Source organism: Vicia villosa, linkage group LG2, assembly GCF_029867415.1.
Source record: "Vicia villosa cultivar HV-30 ecotype Madison, WI linkage group LG2, Vvil1.0, whole genome shotgun sequence".
Classification (NCBI taxonomy): Eukaryota; Viridiplantae; Streptophyta; class Magnoliopsida; order Fabales; family Fabaceae; genus Vicia; species Vicia villosa.
Genome location: NC_081181.1, coordinates 126,045,136 through 126,063,494, shown reverse-complemented (window position 1 = coordinate 126,063,494; position 18,359 = coordinate 126,045,136). Strand labels below are relative to the sequence as shown.

At 38.2% G+C, this 18,359-nt stretch overlaps 2 protein-coding genes across 3 annotated transcripts; one reads left to right on the top strand and one right to left on the bottom strand.

Moving 5' to 3' along the window:
• The first annotated feature begins 9,991 nt into the window (after positions 1-9,991).
• On the top strand, positions 9,992-14,363 carry LOC131646749 (uncharacterized). 2 transcript variants are annotated; one of them, XM_058916712.1, is made up of 6 exons: positions 9,992-10,310; positions 13,003-13,101; positions 13,212-13,617; positions 13,711-13,806; positions 13,908-14,006; positions 14,245-14,363. In XM_058916712.1, exons 3-5 carry the CDS (start codon positions 13,222-13,224, stop codon positions 14,004-14,006), a joined length of 591 nt encoding a protein of 196 aa, XP_058772695.1. In that variant the 5' UTR covers positions 9,992-10,310; positions 13,003-13,101; positions 13,212-13,221; the 3' UTR covers positions 14,245-14,363. The 2 variants fall into 2 exon arrangements, with proteins under 2 accessions (XP_058772695.1, XP_058772696.1); XM_058916713.1 differs by lacking the exon at positions 14,245-14,363 and having other exon boundaries at positions 13,908-14,127.
• Positions 10,694-11,026, bottom strand: LOC131649955 (early nodulin-like protein 3). The gene has a single exon (XM_058919697.1). It carries the CDS (start codon positions 11,024-11,026, stop codon positions 10,694-10,696), a length of 333 nt encoding a protein of 110 aa, XP_058775680.1.
• Positions 14,364-18,359: the final 3,996 nt, after the last annotated feature.

Genomic DNA, 18,359 nt, shown 5'->3' with positions numbered 1-18,359 from the left:
CAAGTAAACAGGAGTAGGCTGGGTGAATTTCCATTACGTAAAAGATAGAATCAAAGATTTGAGAACCCACTCTGATTGGGAGATTCACTTTTCCGTATACTGTTCTGGTTGACCCGTCAAAGGCTCTTACCACAACATCACTTGGTTGTAACACAATTCCTTCGAAGTCAAGCTTTTCTAGTACTGTTTTCGGTAACACGTTCAGAGAAGAACCGTTATCTACTAGCACATGAGATAGAGTGGTGCCATTACATTCAATGGAGATATGTAAGGCTTTGTTGTGATTTTTCCCAGCAGGGGTTAGATCCACATCAGAGAAACCGAGACCATTGCTCACGGTTAGATTGGCAACACAATTCTCAAATTGGTCGACTGAGATCTCTTGAGGCACGTGCGCAGCTTTTAGGAACTTCATCAGAGCTTTGGCATGAGCTTCTGAATATTTTAGCAGAGATAGCATTGAGATTTTTGAAGCAGTGTGCCCCAGTTGCTCAATAATATTGTAATCACTCTTGCAGATGATTTTCAATATTTCCTCCATTTCTTGCTTTGATGGATCCTCAGCAGTGATCTCCACCGGGGTTTGAATTTGTTCAACTTGTGGCTCTTTGCCTCGAGCGTTGACATTTTGATTAGGAACTGGGACTCGGACTGGACCAGCAGCAACATTTGGAGAAATTTCTGGTGAAAAGATTCTTCCACTTCTCGTGATCTTGCTGGTACCCACAATATTACCCACAGTTGGAGTAGATAACTTTGCGGTCTCTTCAGTCGAGGTACTCTGCTTAACTCCATGAACGTAAACATTAGTGTCATATCCCCATGGGACAGCTTTGTCTGAGGAGTACGGAAATGGAGTTGGACTAGCAATGACTACTGATGCCACTTTGAGTGTAGCAGAAATTTTGAATGGAGCCTTGGCAGAGATTTTGAATGGTAAGCTGGAGATCACTGAGGCATCCTCTATTCTTATCCCGTTTGCAAAGACTTCGCACAGTACGTCCATAGAAGGGAGCCTCTCAAACATAATGATACGGCGATCCATCCATTTTTGAATTCCCATCCTCAGATTTTCACAACCATTGGGCAGGCAGGAGCAGTAAAAGCAATCGGGGTCACATCCTGGGAAGTAACCAGCTCGGATTAGCTTTCCTTTGACTTCGCAGAGTGGAGTTGATAATTCGTTCACATCATAGATGTAAACAGTGTCCAGGATAGCGTTAACAGTTTTGTCATGCTTTGGCATAGGTGCAGTGATGACATTTGGAGTTTCTGGAGGATCGAACTCAATTTCACCAGCATCTATCATATCTTGTATTTTATTTTTCAGGGCCCAGCAGTGATCTGCGTCATGTCCTGGACAGTTTGAGTGATAGGCACATGTCGCATCAGGGCGATAATTCGGAGAGGAAGTGTTGACATTCCTTGGAGGACCTCTTAAGGTGATCAGATCTGCTTTTAGCAAGTGCTGCAATGCCTGAGAAATTGGCATGTTGATTTTGGTGAAATTTCTTCTTGGTGCATCTGGTCGATGCGTATATTTTGGCTGTTGATCTTTTTGAGGTGCAGATGCGGAGATCAGAACTGCCCCTACAGATTGATGCTGCTCACTTTTGCGACTTTTTTGAATTTGAGTTGCATTGACCTCATTTCTCTCACTGATGGGCCTTTTTGTAGTACCAGAGGTGGAACCTATTTGAATTTTTCCATTTTGAATGCCACTTTCGACACGTTCTCCGGTCAGTATCAGGTCAGTGAAACCTGATGATGAACTTCCCAGCAAATGGCTATAGAAAGGGCCAGTTAAAGTGCCCATGAACATGTCAACTAGTTCGCGATCAGATAAGGGTGGTTGAACCCTTCCAGCCATATCTCTCCACTTTTGTGCATATCCTTTGAAACTTTCTTTTGGTCCCATAGACATGCCCCTTAGTTGAGTACGGGTTGGCGCAAGATCAGCATTGTATTGGTACTGTTTGTAAAAAGCAGCAGCTAATTCTTCCCAAGTATGAACCTTGGTATTTTCCAGCTGGTAGTACCACTCGAGTTGTGTACCCGACAGACTTTCTTGGAAGAAGTGAATCCACAATTTGTTATCCGTTGTATGAGGTTGTATCTTCCTTACATAGGATCTCAGATGTAGTTTCGGGCAAGAAACTCCATCATATTTTGCAAAGACAGGAACTTTGAATTTTGGAGGGATAACAACATCCGAGATGAGCCCCAGATCATTGAAATCTAAGCCAGGTATTTTTTGTATCTCCATAGCTTTCATACGGTCTTCCAGCTGTTGGTATTTTTCATCATCCGGTTCGTCCCCAGAATGATCATTTTCTTCATTTGAAGAGAGAGAGGGTTTAGCAGAACCCTGGTTGCTTTGATTGTCTTCTTGTTCATCATCACCGACTGTTTCAGGGATTGGTGGCTTTGTGAACTTTTTGACTGGAATTTTGATCTTTCTTCTCAGGTGACTCACGCCTACAGATCCTTTGGGCTTCTTTTTCTTCTTGATTATCAGGGCTTTCAGTTCTTGCTGCCCCTTTGCCAGTTCCAGAATTGCCACTTGAACTTGGGCATTCTGTGCTTCGAGATTCTTGATGCTCATTTCAGATTCCATCTCTTCTGACTGAAATAAACAGCGAGAAGATGAGAAATCCGTCATGTGAACCTGTTATGCAATGTGTATGACTGGATGCCATGTGTATGCAATGTATGAAATGTATATGCAATGTATATGAATGCAATGTATGAAATGTATATGCAATGCATGAAGTGAAATGTGTGTGCAATGTTTCAAGGATCTTAGAGTTTAGATTTGTTAAAGAAGAAACAAACGTTAGTTAATCAATTTATTTCTTTTTTTTTTTGCTTCTTTTTTCTTTTTTCTTTGCCTCATTTGGGCTTACAAGACAGAAATAAAATAGATGATCCTTCAGGTCTCCCGTGGACGCTTTCTCTTTGCCCCCAGGAATGTGTTGATCTGCTGTTCTTCTTGAAGCTGTCCGGTGAGCTCCAATATCCTTCTCTCATAGTCCTGACAGTATGATTTGAAGGTGTCTCTTTCCTCTTTGAGTTGAACCCAAGATTTTTGCAACTCTTCTAGGTCAGTTGGCATCTCCGGGTGTAGAATAACTTGAGGTTCATATCCTTCGACCTCTGGTTCAATAGTCACAGGTAGTACAGCGGGATATGGCATAAGGAGTTTCTGAGCATGAGTGCGGACCCATCTGAGGTAGGGTTCCATAGGGATAGAATTCCATTGCCCCAGAGTTTTGCTTTCTATTCTATAGACACTGCCCCATGCATGTATGAACCTTCGTCGGTGTCTATGAGAATCATTCTCGTAATCAAACACAATGCCATGGATAATCATGTCATGAGGACCGTTGCTCCTTGCATATCCGAATTGGCGTAGAGCTAAAGAGGGATTGTAAGTGATGCCTCCTTTGATGCCAAGGAGTGGCACATTAGGGTATTCTCCACAATGATCAATGATAGTAATGTCTCTTTGAAAGAAGTTGTTCCACCGGATATCTGAATGAGACAAAGACATAATCCTGCGAGACCAATGCATTCTTTGTTCATTTCTCAACACTGATCGGGGAAGATGAAATGTAAACCACCTAGCCAGTAGTGGTATACAGCACATGAGAGTTCCTCGTTTCTTCATGGTACGAGTGTGTAGAGAATGTAGAATGTCTCCCAGCAATGTTGGTACCGGGTTACGGTTTAGGAAAAGGTTGATGATGTGTATGTCGCACGCTCGCGAAAAATGAACAGAGTCGCCACCAATATATTTATCCCATAAGGGAAAGGAATATCAGAAAACCTAACAAAGGAAGGAACAGGGTCTCGCGACCAGAGAATCTAGGTACGGGAGTCGGTTACGCGAGGGGAAGGTGCTAGCACCCCTCACGCCCATCGTACTCGATGGTATCCACCTATGTTTGTTTCTATCTAATGGGTGTATAACTATGTCTATATCTAAGTGCGAAATGAATGCAAAATGTAGGGAAAATAAAGAATTGTACTCGCACGGGCCCTACCCCGCTGCCTACGTATCCTTTTCAGGAATCAGAGTTACCGTAGCTCGGCTCACGATTTTCTGTTTGTTTTTGTGTTTTTTAGTTGGGCGGCGTTAACGCTCACGCTCTTGCATAAGGGGACAGCCTAGGATGCAATGGAGCGGAGATAACTTGCCCTTAGAAAGGAGAAAAAGAGATTGGTTTGTATCTTTTAAGGGTAATTCCATGATGACGAGAACCCACTACAAGGCTTCGCATCACTTCCTTACTTCGTTTTAAGTCTGACCATTCATTAGGTTTTTTGAAGTGTTTTTGGTTGGTGTTTTTTATGGTGATTTTAATTTGTGACTTAGATCATACCAAAAAGGATTTTGTTTGTCTTTTTTGAATATTTAGAGAATGCACATCGAGGTCTACACCACAATCGATTCTCTAAATGACGGATAAGAAATACATCGAAATCTACATTCCAATCATTTCTTTTCCGTTTAGTAGAAATACCAAAAGGAGTTCTTTTGTGAATATTTAGAGAATGCACATCGAGGCCTACGCCACAATCGTTTCTCTAAATAACGGTTAAGAAATACATCGAGGCTTCACACCTCAACCATTTCTTCTCCGCTAAGTAGGAAAGAACATACATCGAGACCTACGCCTCAATCATTTCTTTCCTACCATGAAGTATAGCAACGGTATGATCTTCATCGATTTTTATTAAGTATTTTAGAGGTCGAAAAGAAAAAAGAGAATGAGAAGGGAACTAAACCTATTTTCTAATCTAAGTTGTTATCGTTTATGTACAAAGGGAAATCTAAACCTAATGTTAACACGGTTTCTACCTAAAGTTAGGAATTAAAGAGACGTGAAAATAAAGTCACATTAGAAGCAAAAATTGAGAATGACGCAATGGTACAAAGTCACACATAGGCATGAAATATCAAGTCAAAAATATAGTACAAAAATGAAAAATTACAAGTCAAGTACTACTATTTGATATGGTTTCATATGACAAAAACAAGAATTTTAATCAAGCAAAAGAATTAAAATAAAAGCCTAAACTAATATTTTTGTGATTATTTTTTGTGTCAAGATTATGCTAAAGCCTAAAGAAATAATAGGAAAAATTGTCATTTTATTCACTAAAAGAAACACAAAAAAATCTAAGTAAAATCTAAATTCTAGTAATAGAAACAGGGGGTGTGAATTGAATTATATGGTGGTGAGTAGAAAAGGCGCTGGGCCCAGGGTGTTGGCCCAACAATTGCTTTTTTGTTACAGATTTTCTATGTTCAAAAACGGTATAATGGGCCGCAGGGGGTGTACCAATGAATTCGTTTGGCCCAGCGTATGATTATTATGATCCATCAGGTTTTATTTAGATTTTTATTAATTAACAAATTTATTAATTAATTAATTAAAAAAAAAAATAAAGATAAAAATAAAGAGGAAAGGGATTAGGGTTGAGTTATGACCTTCGAGATTCCTAGACGTTCTTCTCCCTCTCGAGCTTCAAAACGGCGCCGGCGATCTTACTCCATCCGGCAAGATTGCGGCGAGCACCACCGCAGACCACTTCTCTTCATTTTCAATCATCTCCTCTCAATCTGAAACTCTCAGCTCATTATCATCTCAAATTCTCGATTCGCTCTTACCCTCAGTGCTTCGATTTGACAAAGCCAATCCGGTGTTTCTTCGACTTCGTGGTGATGGTGATGATTTGATATCTCAGGTGAAGCTCATAATTGGTGGCGTTTTGATGATGGAACGGTTATGGCGATGCGATGTGACGACTAAAATTGTTGTGTTGATTGCAGAGCTATGGCGTTGGCGACGATGTCGATGATGATGTGATGATGAAGCTCGTGGTAGTTGAGGATGATGATTTTGTGGTGCGGTTCTGAGGATAATGAAATTGCAGTGCGGTTCTGAGGATGATGAGAGAAAGATGAAGATTGTCGATTGAGGGAGAGGAGGTTGTTACGCTTCTGTTCAGGTTTGTGATTCTGAATTTTCTTTCCATTTTCTGTTACGAGTTTGTTGCACCATTTTCCTCTTCTAATTTTTCTGTTTAATTTCTTGTGATGATCATGAAAATGTGCGATGAAGAGATGTTGGCGAGAGATTGTGATTGAAGATTGATTGAAGGGGGAAATTGCAGAGGTTGAAGATTGATGAGGTGAAGGTACGTGAAGGTTGTTGTGATATGTGATGAATGAAGATGAAGATGGTGGAGAATTGAGAGGAAGATGAAGGATTGGAGAAAGGTTGCAGATGAAGTGGGGGTGAGGATGATGATTGGAGATGAAGGGTGAATAATCGGGAAGAGAGTGGTGAGAGATGGATGAAAAATGGAGGTGATGAAGTGTTCAGTGAAGAATGAAGATCGATGTGAAGAGAGTGATTCAGATGGAGGTGATGAATGGGTGGTATGATGATGAATGAGGAGGAAAATGAGCGTGTGAACAATGGTGAGAGCCGGATCTGTTTTATAGCATTTGAAGATGAAGAGAAGCTCAGGTTCTAAGGTGAGTTTGTTATTGATTTCTCTTCTGAATTTTCTGTTAGATGGTTTGTAGAAGTTAGTTACAAGCTGTTGTAGGGTGGTTAATTCTGTTATCAGTGGAAAAGTTAGTTATGGGTGTTGTTATGCATTCTGAATCGGTTAGGGGTTAGGAATGTTAACTGCTAGTTGACGGTTTCTGTTAGGGAATTAGTTGAGAGTTTAGAAGTGAGGTTAGTTATAATTCAGAATTCTGTTATATGTTAGTTAGGAGGTGGTTTGGAATCTGTTATGTTAGTTGGTGAGTCAGTTAGAAATTGGTAGTTATAAAGGTGAGCTGTCTATTTTGAGTTAACAGCATCTAGTAATTGGTTTTTTATCTTGGAACAGGTCTGCACTTTTGTTTTTTTGTTTTTTTTTTATCAGGATTTTGACTTGGTGGCTCGACGAAAACTGGGGCGGATTGTGCCGATATTGACCAAAGAATGATCAGCTTTGCATTGGGCTATTGCTTCAAGGCAGTCTGAAGTGGTTACCGAGTACGGAACCATTCCGAAATTGTTTCTTTTTTTCCTTGAATTGTTATGCACTGATTGTTGGTTTGAATTGTATTTTTGGTTTGAGTTTTGTGTGGTGCTGTTTGAATTGATGTTGTGGTTTAGAATTCGTTGTTATGTTTGATAGGTTATTTGTATGTGTGTATGTATGAGTTTGTGGGTGATTGAAATGAATGCAGTACATACTGATGTGAATGTGTGTGGTTTTGTGATGTGTTGAAGTTAGAAGCTGGGTGTTAACAGTTAGTTGAATCAGTTTATGTTATGGTTTATGTTTGAATGGCTGCCAGGGACTATTTTGGAATGCTGAATGCATCACTGCGCGTTGATAGTAATAGAATAGTTAAGGGAATATATGGTTTATGTAATGTGTAGGGCTGATTGTTGCAGGGCTGCTGGCTATGTGTTAAATGATGGACTTATGACAGGTCTATGGAGTATACAGTCTGGCAAAGGGGTAGAAGTTGGACTTGAGTTCAACACAGCGATTGCATCAAGGTGGAAGGAAGATTATGAATGGGAAATAGGACTAGTCTTAGGTTTTTATGTACATGGTTTTGGTGTACTTGTAGTGATGATGTTGTAATGTTGATAGAATAGTGGATGAGAATTCAAGTGAATATTGATGGAGTGTGATGAATGTACTCCTTTTTGTTGTAAACTCTTTTGTAATGGATTATTATGGACATGGTAATGGATGAACATTGTAATGAAGTTCTTTTCCTTTCAAATGAATGTAACTATTATTCTCTTCCTTTTCATTTGCTTTGAATTGTAACCCAAGTCTTTGATCAAAGGTGAAAAGTTCTGGTAAAAAGTCAACTGTTCCTATTTTGTACATTTTCTTGTAGATCTTCCATTTTCATTTGATGACCTTGTATTGAAACGGACCCTGTACTGATTTTGAAGCAACATATGACAAGCTTTAACTTTGAATTCAAAATTGCATTCCCCTCCTAAATCTTCAAATGAGTCTTCATATGTTTCTTTCAATTTGCAACTTGAACAAGCATCATAAAACAAAAGCCCAAGATGATTCATTATAGATTTTAGGAACAAAGTTGAGTGTCTATGGTTGACTTTGACTCAGTTGAAATTTTGCCAAATGTCTTTAACAATTGAAAGTGGCCCAATACAAACCTTTAAATGAATGAATCCACACCCTTTTAACGAAGCCTCAACCGAATAGCTTGTATTCCAAATAATCGGATGAAAAACTTCGAATGATCATAGGAACAACCCTGAAAATCCACCAATTGACACAAGCATAGTGAAATGAACCTCAATCCATGACCAATTGAAAACCTCAATAGGGACAAGCTTGTACAAGGTATGAATTTCAAACAACGTGAAACCTCAGCTCCATATACAAACTCGATCCCTTGCCATGTTTATTGATTAATGATGCATGATGTGTTAAATGACCTAGTGGAGGTATGCAGATGAAACACGAGTCTAAAGCCAGTTAGAAATTAAAGGGTAGGACAAATTTGGGGTATGACAGCTGCCCCTATTTAATCGTCTTAAACCTGAAGGTGAGATTGACGCTAGTCTTTCGAACCTTCGAGGTGGAAGAGGATTAAATATCAAAGTACCAGAAATTTGTCCTGAAAAGATGGTGTGATCTTTATTCTTTATTTTTGTTTTGTTTTGTTTTGATATCTGCTGGGGAGAGAGAATTTTATTGTTTTTCTGGTGGAGAAATATGCAGCGAATAACTGGATTTGAATGGTGATAGCTTGTAACGTAGCCAAGGTGCCAATACAAGGTTCTCATTGGAAATGATTGTTGTATGAAACTGTGATTGGAAAGTATGGGTTTGATGGAAAGGTAGGACCTACGATCCGTGACTCGAAACTAGGGTAAGGTCAACGGACCTACGACCCACAAGAATGAAAAAGATGGGGATAAGGTCAACGGACCTACGATCCACAAGAAATGAAAAAGATGGGGATAAGGTCAACGGACCTACGATCCACAAGAAATGAAAAAGATGGGGATAAGGTCAACGGACCTACGATCCACAAGAAATGAAAGAAAGGATAAACATCAACACTGGGGTTGGAGGATATCAACGCTGAGGTTGGAGCATATCAACACTGAGGTTGGGGGACATCAACACTGAGGTTGTGAAAGGAAAGGCGTCGACACTGAGGTCGAGGACATCAACACTGAGGTTGGAACGAGAAAAGATAAACATCAACACTGAGGTTGTGAATGACGATTGGCATCGACGCAGAGGTCGGTGGAGGAGTGATAGGCATCAACACAGGGGTTGGACAAGGAAAGGATAAGCGTCAACACTGAGGTTGAAAAAGGAAAGGTATCGACACTGAGGTCGAAGGAAGAAAGAATTAATATCAACACTGAGGTTGGAAATTAGTCTTGAAATGGTTTTCCAGGACGGAAGGCAAAGGATACACAACACAGGGGTTGGATCTAAAAGTTTTCCCGTACGAGGGAAGAGATCACGGAGACTAGTCACGACTAGACTCGATCAAAAGACATAATCACAAAGATGTTGATGCTGGCGAAGCATAAGAATTACATTAATCCACTACTACAAAATTGACTTTAGACAGCACTACATAGACAGCGCTTTTAAAAAAAAACGCTGCTATAGGTTCTTAGAAAAATAATAAATTAAAACTTGAGCATAAGCGCTGCCAAAGACTTACTTTAGACAGCGCTTCATAAAAGCGCTCCTATAGGCCGTTTGCATAGGCAGCGCTTTTTTCTAAAGCGTAGCTATAAATTAAAAAAAATTAAAAAATTAAAATTTTAGTAGAGGCGCTGCTAAAGTCTCACGTTGGACAGCGCTTTTGAAAAGCGCTGCCTAAAGTTAATACATAAGCCATCTCTGCCTTAGGTAATTAAAAACTTCAAAATTTCTAAAATAATGAGAAAGCGCCTACGAACAGGTTTCTTTGTTATTCGTTCTTCTTCTCAATCGTGAAAACCCTAAATCCCAAATCAATTCTCGTTCTTCTTCCTCTCAAACTGAAAACCCTAAAATCCCAAATCGATTCTCGTTCTTCTTCTTCTCAAACTGAAAACAATAAAATCCAAAATCGATTCTCGTTCTTCTTCTACCATTCCCAGTCGTCATTCCTCGTTCTACTTCTAGGGTGTTGATATCATTCGTCGCGCCGTTCTTCTTTGTCCAAACAAAGAAATAGAAACTGAAACTGAAATCAAGCAACTTGTACTGATTTTATAGCCATTAAGGTAATCAATGTCAAATTTACTCATTCTTTGCTATTTGTTTTTCTTATTCTTTGCTATGTTCCTCTGTTTCTAATAAGAATAGCTTAAACATAATCACTTATTCGATAAGCGCTTATATGTATTAGTGGACTCTTTTGATTGAGCATCAGCACCTGTTAGCTCTGTTGAAGGAACAAAATTATTCCCGAACCTAAAATAGTGAGTGTCGATGATTTAACTTCACACATACTTGGCTTAATAGTAGGATCAGTAGCAATAGATGAAGTTATTGAAGTCGGTGTGTCAACCTTCTTAGCAACTATAGAACCATCAGCAGTACAAAGTTTACCGTTTGCGGTAAAACTTTTGGACGACATCACTACAGATGAAACTGGTGGTGTCTTCTATACAGGTTTTTCAATAGTAGAGACTGTTTTGTCAGTCGCAGCAGTAGAATTGTATATCAAACCAACCCAAACCACAACACCAAAACCCACCGAACTTGCTTTCGACGGAGACGGCGCCGGAGCATCCAAAGCGGACTTGTGAATCAGAGGTGGCGACAAGCCACTTACGGGAGACGGGGCTGCAACCACGGTAGGAGGAGGGTTACGGTGTCTAACTGCCATGACTAAAACAATAATCTTTTGCCCTTGTTTACAATGATCAATATTGCCAATGATGAAAAAATACGGACCCGAATCACCGAGCTTGAATCTCGAATCTCCGTCGTCCATCTTTTGTTTTGGATGGTTGATGTTGCAGGAATCATAGTCTTCCTTCTTCACCACAAGAACTGAATCACTTTTTTATTGTACTTGAAATCTACAATATAGTCGAAATAAAAACATTAATATAAAAACATTATGATTACAAGGTTGAGAAATAATGAATTGGACTTACTGAGAGTGTCATTGACTTGAAACCTGTTTCTCTGGGCCCAACTATTGTAGTAATCAAAAGGTTTGAGATCCCAACCATCTTTACCCCCCAACATGAAACTCTAGTGCTTGAGATGAGAATGAAATGAGCAACAATGGTGTCAACAGAAACATAAGACCGAGAAACAAAGCAGAAGAAGAAGAAGAAGAAACCATTTTGGTATCTAAGTTGGTGTGTGAAGAATGAGAATGTAATAATTACTGATTAGTATATATAATAAGAATTGATAGAGGTTAGAGTAGATAACCGTTGAGCATGGGAAATGTATATACAGCGAAAATAATGTGTTTGCTTGCTGGTTGTGGCATCATGATGTATTGGAACTTTGGAAGCATGTCATGAATATATTGGTATTTAGGGTAGTGGGAATTTACTTGAATCCCAAATTAAATGAATTTCTATGTAAATGTTCTACTGTTGAATTGAATCAATCGCATTTAGTATTTAAGGTGCTCTATTTTCTCAATCTGTCGTGGTGATTTTTGGTACGCATATCATACTATTGAGGAGGATTCTATGTAAATGTTCTACTGTTGAATTGAATCAATCGCATTTAGTATTTAAGGTGCTCTATTTTCTCAATCTGTCGTGGTGATTTTTGGTAGGCATATCATACTATTGAGGAGGAGTCTGTTTATGTGTTGTTAGCCTAACATAACAATGAATTACTACCTTGAGTGAATCATTATTCTCTCAGCAAAGTGGGTAATTGAAGCTTCTCTCATGTTATTGTCTTTGTCCTTATTCAATAAATTATATTAAGAAATATATAAATGTCTATGGTGTCAAAATATATCTTTATGGTGTCAAATTACATTAATAGTATCTAATTTAATTTTCTGATGGCTATGGTGTTAGAGTATATCTTTAGTTTAAGAATTAGTGTGACAGAGTTTAAGAATTAGTGTGACAGCAAATGGAATAATGCCGCAGATGCCATCGGTAGCGTGAATATCAGTTTAGTGAAAGGTTCTACTTTTTAATTAGCTCACTTTGATGATTAGGTAGTTGGTTACTTAATGATTTTTAGGGAATTTCTACACCACAATTAGCCTCTGTGTAGCTTTTGTTGGGCATTAGGTGATTAATTCTTAGTTCCATGCATTTTAAATTAAACTATTTTAATCTTTCCTTCTAGAAAATGAATATTGGCAATCAGGAATTTTTACTAACACAAATTCATATTCATTTAACATTTTGAATATAAATGGGTTGCCTTTGCTGTGCATTTGTAATCGCTACTGTTTAACTATTTTCATACTCTAATATTAATGTAATAATGTGGGGAGGAAGGCTGATAGTCTGTGAGTGAAACAGAATATAGCATTTTGTATGTACCATTAACCACCATCACTGCTTATATTAAACTTTCCATATTTTTCTTTTATCTTGTTCTCAAAGCCACAAACCCCACATATATTGATTACTTTTGGGGACTGTATTGATGTAATTGATGATTAGAACGTAATTAAATTGATTTTGTGAAATAGTTGACAGACGATGAATAAATGAAAAGATGTTCATTTAATGTTTATTTAGCATCTTAGTAATGTTCATAAACTGTATAATGTTTATTTAGCATCTTAGTAATGTTCATAAACTGTATAATGTTTATTTAGCATCTTAGTAATGTTCATAAACTGTATTGTTTTAAAATCAATTTTAATATAAATCTAATTCTATAACTAGTTTGAAAATATAGTTAGTTTTAATATAAATTCAATTCTCCTTCTTTTTCTCTTCAATTAACTTTTTTATTTTATATTTTCAGGAATATCTTTGCTAGGGGTTACTTGTGAAGAGTGAAGTTCGATTCGTTTCCAAGAATCTTACAGTGTGTGTTTCCAGAAGTTGCTGACTTTCTCTATAGGTAATTAGTTATTCTTTTGCTATAGTTGCGTGACTAATTAGCGTTTTTTGTTTAGCTTATTTTGAAATAGTTGCGTGAATAATTATAGTGTTTTTGTTTACCTTAATTAGTGATAATTCCATGGATAAAAAATGGATGAATGCCGATCAATTGTCAAAAGAGTACGAGAATGGGGTGTTGGAATTTGTTAAGTTTGCTGTTGAACACGTCAAAGACGCCGGTCGAATGAAATGTCCTTGTTTGGGTTGTTGTTATGGGGGTCGGGTTGACGCAGATGGATTGAAATCGCATTTACTGATGCATGGGATTGATCGAAGTTATAAGTGTTGGATATATCATGGTGAGAAAATTAACGAGAATGTTGAACCGAGGGAGAAAAGTAATACGACGACCTATGCTCCAGACGACAATGATACGGATACATACGATTGTGATCGAGTCAAAGAGATTGCAGAAGCACTTGAAGAAGTAAAGCCAAAGAGTAAAGCCAACAACATCACATGGATTCAAGTGGAGGTATATTAATTAATTATCACATTTTTTATTATATAAATAGTGATGATACGCGATAAAACTTAGGCCTTATCCATATTTTCTTTCCATGTGTAGTGTCCTGGGCAGCGTAATGAAGTAGATTGTGGTTTTTATATGTTGCAGTTTATGAAAGAAATTCTTCTTTCGAATCAAATAGAGATTCCGTCAAAGGTATGGATTTCTAACTTAAGAGTTATTTTAATATTTAACACATATTTCTCATATAATTAAATAGTTTTAACTTAAACATACCATGTTATATTATTTTGTAGTACTTTGATGACTTCAAGTGTGCTACTTACTCAAAATCTAAGTTGGATGAACTTAAGGAGGAATGGTGTCAATTCATGATTGAGTTGAAAGTTGTATAGGTATATTGAAATCTTACTATAATTGATGAGAATTTTGAGTATAGCCAAGTGCATGTTGCAATATTTGATTTATCTACATAGATTATTTAGTGATATGTAGGCCGTTTGAAATACATTTGTGGCAAATGTAGAATGGTTTTATGTACACTAATGTAGAATGTTTTTCACCTTTATATTATTTTGTTTTTGGTTTTCTGTTATTTTGTTTTGTGATTGTAATGGTTTGATGCAATTGCAGGATATTGAAGGGTAAAAAGGTTAGTTGGCAAGAAGAAAAAGTAGATATTTAGCATCCTTTTGACTTGTGTAAAAAATAACAATGTTTTGGATGATGCAATTGTTTTCATTGAATTGGATGTAATTTTGTTATTGTTTATTAATATATTCTTAGCATATAAAAAATACAAAGTTTATTCGTGTGTATATATATATATATATATATATATATATATATATATATATATATATATATATATATATATATATATATATATAAATATATATAATCTTAGCACCTTAGCTCTGAAAAATAGAGTTTTTTTTGTTGTTTATATGTGAAATTTGTAATGGTATATACAGGTGAAAAATGTGGTGAAAATCTGGGGCAAGCCTTTTTTAAATAGCTGCATCTAAAAATTTCGTGGACATTAGATAGCGCTTTAAAAGAGAAGCGCTGCCTAAAAGCTCTTTAAAAACTTTGTATCAGAAAAGCGCTCCCTAAAGGGGGCCTTTAACAGCGCTTTTAAGAAAAAGCGCTGGCTAAAGTGGACCTTTAGCAGCGCTTGTGGGAACAGCGCTGCCTAAAGGTGGCCTTTAGCAGCGCTTTTAAGAGGCATTTTCTTAAAAATTGTTTCAGAAAAGCGCTGTCTAAAGGGGGCCATTAGCAGCGCTTTTAATATAAAAGTGCTGTCTAAAGTGGGCCTTTAACAGCGCTTTATAGGTAAAAGTGCTGACTAAAGGGTGCCTCTAGCAGCGTTTTCAAGGTTAAAAAAAGCGCTGCCTTTACCTACGGCAGCGGGGGAATAGATAGCGCTTTAAAGCGCTGCCTAAAGCCAAAAAAAGCGCTGTCTTTTTCCTTGTTTGGCATAGTGATCCCTCAGGCCAAAGGCGGGGTGTAACTCATCAAGAGTGGCAATCGTTCGAATTGCCACACACCAAGTATGGTTATTCAAACGGTTGAAAAATGAGATGGGTTGAATGCCCACCCTCATTCGCACTCTAATCTTCACGCAGCACACGGGAAATAACCTCGGAGACAACGATTCTGACGAAGAAGGCCAGGAGAGAGAAGATAAGATTTCTTTTGGGGATTGAGGATACCAGGTATTGGCACCATGGTTTGAGGAGATTTGTGATGTAGTAACATATATCAATCGGAGTCTGTAAGGACAACTTTTTCTGTGGGGATGTATCATCGTCTTGATTTGAATGTCGATTTGTATTATCTGGCTTATGCTTTGTATGCATGTTTGAATTTTATGGCGTAATGGTCCATTGTAATGGATATGCTACGCTTTGAGGATGAAATGCTGTATGCAATGGATACTATATGCAGAGTGCCAAATAAAGGCATTAGTGGGATAGAGAAACATGATCATTGGGGTCCATTGCTTATTGTCTTGAGGTGCCAATATGACTCGGTGTTGGAAACCCTACAGTACCAAAGATTATTGGCAACTGCCTTGAGGGTTGGAATGTAGCTTTGTTGGGGAGGAACTGACTTCGTTTGAATTTCCCTACATCTTGAATTGCTTGGGGATGGTGAGCTTGAGGAGATTCCCTCGGTTCTCCATGTTGAGGATGAGAAATTCAGATAAGGAGACCAGGTTGGGGAGGTGGAACAACTCTCATGAGAAATAAACCCATGTGCTTGGGGAGAGGCCAAAGTTCCAGGAGAAATAAACTCCTATGATCGTGGAGAGACAGTAAAACTCAGAAGATTGTGCCCCAAGCTTGGTGAACTACAAAGGAATTTGCCCCAAGGGATCCTTGGAGAGATTTGTCGAATCTCGACGTAACTGCCCCAGATTGGTTGAACTCAGGAGAGATTCTTCGACGTGATTGCCCCAGATTGACCAATGGTGAATGGATGCTTCAGTTGACAGAGTTTTCACACAACTTGCTCCTTGGAGTGATTAGCCTTTGAAGTGAATGGCTCATGGAATCGATCAACTTTTTCTGCAGTTGTTCATTGTTGGATCTTCCTTGATGTCAAGTGTTTATTCACAAGTAAAAGATATTTGTTTTGAAGATGATAATCCTAATGCAATGCTTATGCTAGCTTCGAGATCAAAGTTTTTGAAACAAAGTTGTGACATTCAGTGTTTGAATTATTTGTCACATCGATATCAACATGAATGGTAAGCAATATCTAGGAGTCAGTTTTACACAGCTTGCTTTTGAAATAAACCCTGCTTCAATTAGGTCTTTTAAGGGTTGTAACGTGGCCTGGTTCACGGTTTTAGAAAGAAAGGATTTAAGGCTCAAAGTCTAACCTAACCCACCCATTCTTCGTGATGTTCTCCAGTCCTAAGTTCAATTTAACCTGATATGAGCGTCCATCCTTCAAGAGGAGTTTGAAATGATTGAGGAACCAATGAAGCCTTCTTGGACATGGCAGTCACTCACTTTCTTTTTGGTGTCTGATCACACGACTTCGTTCCTTTGATGAGGATCTTTATGTTGTAATCCTCGTTTTTTGCTTTTGCTTTGCCTTTCTTTTTTATTTCCCTAACTTTTGCCTGGACAAATTCTTTTTGAATTTTATTTTGGAGTCCAGCGGGATGCCCTAATTTTTGCCTAAGTCACTTGTTTTCAAGTTGGTGACTTAGCGGGCTCCTTTTTTTTATTCACTTTTTATTCAATCTCTTTTTTTTTGAACAAATCGTGTGATCCCGAATGTCTAACTTGAACTTGTGGGGGTGATTGTGACTGCCTCATTCTTTGATTGATGAGCGGTTACCATTGTGGTATTGATTTTTCTCAACCTTTTGAAGGATAACCATTTTCGTATCCTTAGATGCACACTCCTGATGAATTTGGATTGCTCGATTAGGATAATTGAACGCTACCCTGCCCCTGGGTTAAATGTGAGGTTTTTTGTATAAAAAAGAAACTCCTACTTCATGGCTCAAAGGGGTTAACGAGGGTTGCACTCCCTTATATCTCCAGTGTTTGGGGATTAGAAACAATGCCTGTACATCCTCAGCGGGGTTTTATTCAAAAGCGCACAATTAAAGATTTTTGCATTTATTATATTTTTCATCATTCTCCTTTTGATATTTTTTGCTTAATCAAGAGTTTGATATCGATAGACAGAAATATATGAGTGAACACGAATGGATTGATTTGAAACTAGCATATGCAGTGCATTTTTTATTATGGTTAAAAACAAACAAGTTTTACATGGAAGAAACAATTAACAAAACAAGGAAAATTACAAATGAAAATGCAGAAATGAATTGATGATTGCCATAGTTGAGGAGGCTTGACTCCGTCTGGACTTGTTGATCTTGAATACTTTTTGTAGTTCCTTCCAAACACTTCAGATTACTTCAAAAGAAGAGCTCCAAGAGTTGTAAATTTTTGCCTCTCTTTAGGGATTCGAGCAATGCGAGTGATGCAATGCTCAAGATAAGAGTACGTCTTGCTTATCCCTCGTGCGGGAGCCCCAAGCATTGTTGCTAGAGTAGTAATCGCCATCATAAATGGAAAGAATCTTATATGGTCATCAAACTCAAGAGAGCTACTTGTGGTGAAGAGGACCCAATACTCGAATCTTAACCAATTGAAATTCTGAAAAACGGGGAAGCACCTTGAGAATGAGAAGCATCATGTAGAACACTCTTGATTACCACATGGAAAAAGAATCTGACGAAGTCACTCCAGAATTGGTAATGCTTTAAGGGATTCGAGCAATGCGAATGATGCAATGCTCAAGATAAGAGTGCGTCTTGCTTATCCCTCGTGCGGGAGCCCCATGAACTCTTCAATTTATGTGAAGACCATTTGGAGTGAATGATATCGCTTTGGAGTCAATGAGATCTTGGACTTTGTGTTTCAAAATATTACAATCCTCAGTTGAATGTCCGGATGTCCCAGAATGGTACTCACACTTGGCATTTAAGTCATATCCTTGAGGAATCGGTGTTGGAGGGGGCTTAGCCTCCTTTAGTTCGACCAAAGATTCATTGAGTAAATGAGAGAGCAGTTGACTATAAGTCATAGGAATCGGGTCAATCTTTCTTGGTGGTCTTCTCGGCCTTCGTGGACCTTGTTGTTGTTGGTAGTTAAGAACATGAACCTGAGGATAAGCAGGGAGTTCTTCTTCTCTATTCTCTGAAATAGCATTTG

Excerpts from the sequence above, each read along its gene's own strand:
- LOC131649955 (XM_058919697.1), bottom strand. The coding sequence starts at position 11,026 with ATGGACGACGGAGATTCGAGATTCAAGCTCGGTGATTCGGGTCCGTAT.
- LOC131646749 (XM_058916712.1), top strand. The coding sequence starts at position 13,222 with ATGGATAAAAAATGGATGAATGCCGATCAATTGTCAAAAGAGTACGAG. Across the intron at positions 13,618-13,710 it reads TCACATGGATTCAAGTGGAG|TGTCCTGGGCAGCGTAATGA; the intron begins GTATATTAATTA and ends TTCCATGTGTAG. Across the intron at positions 13,807-13,907 it reads AAATAGAGATTCCGTCAAAG|TACTTTGATGACTTCAAGTG; the intron begins GTATGGATTTCT and ends ATTATTTTGTAG.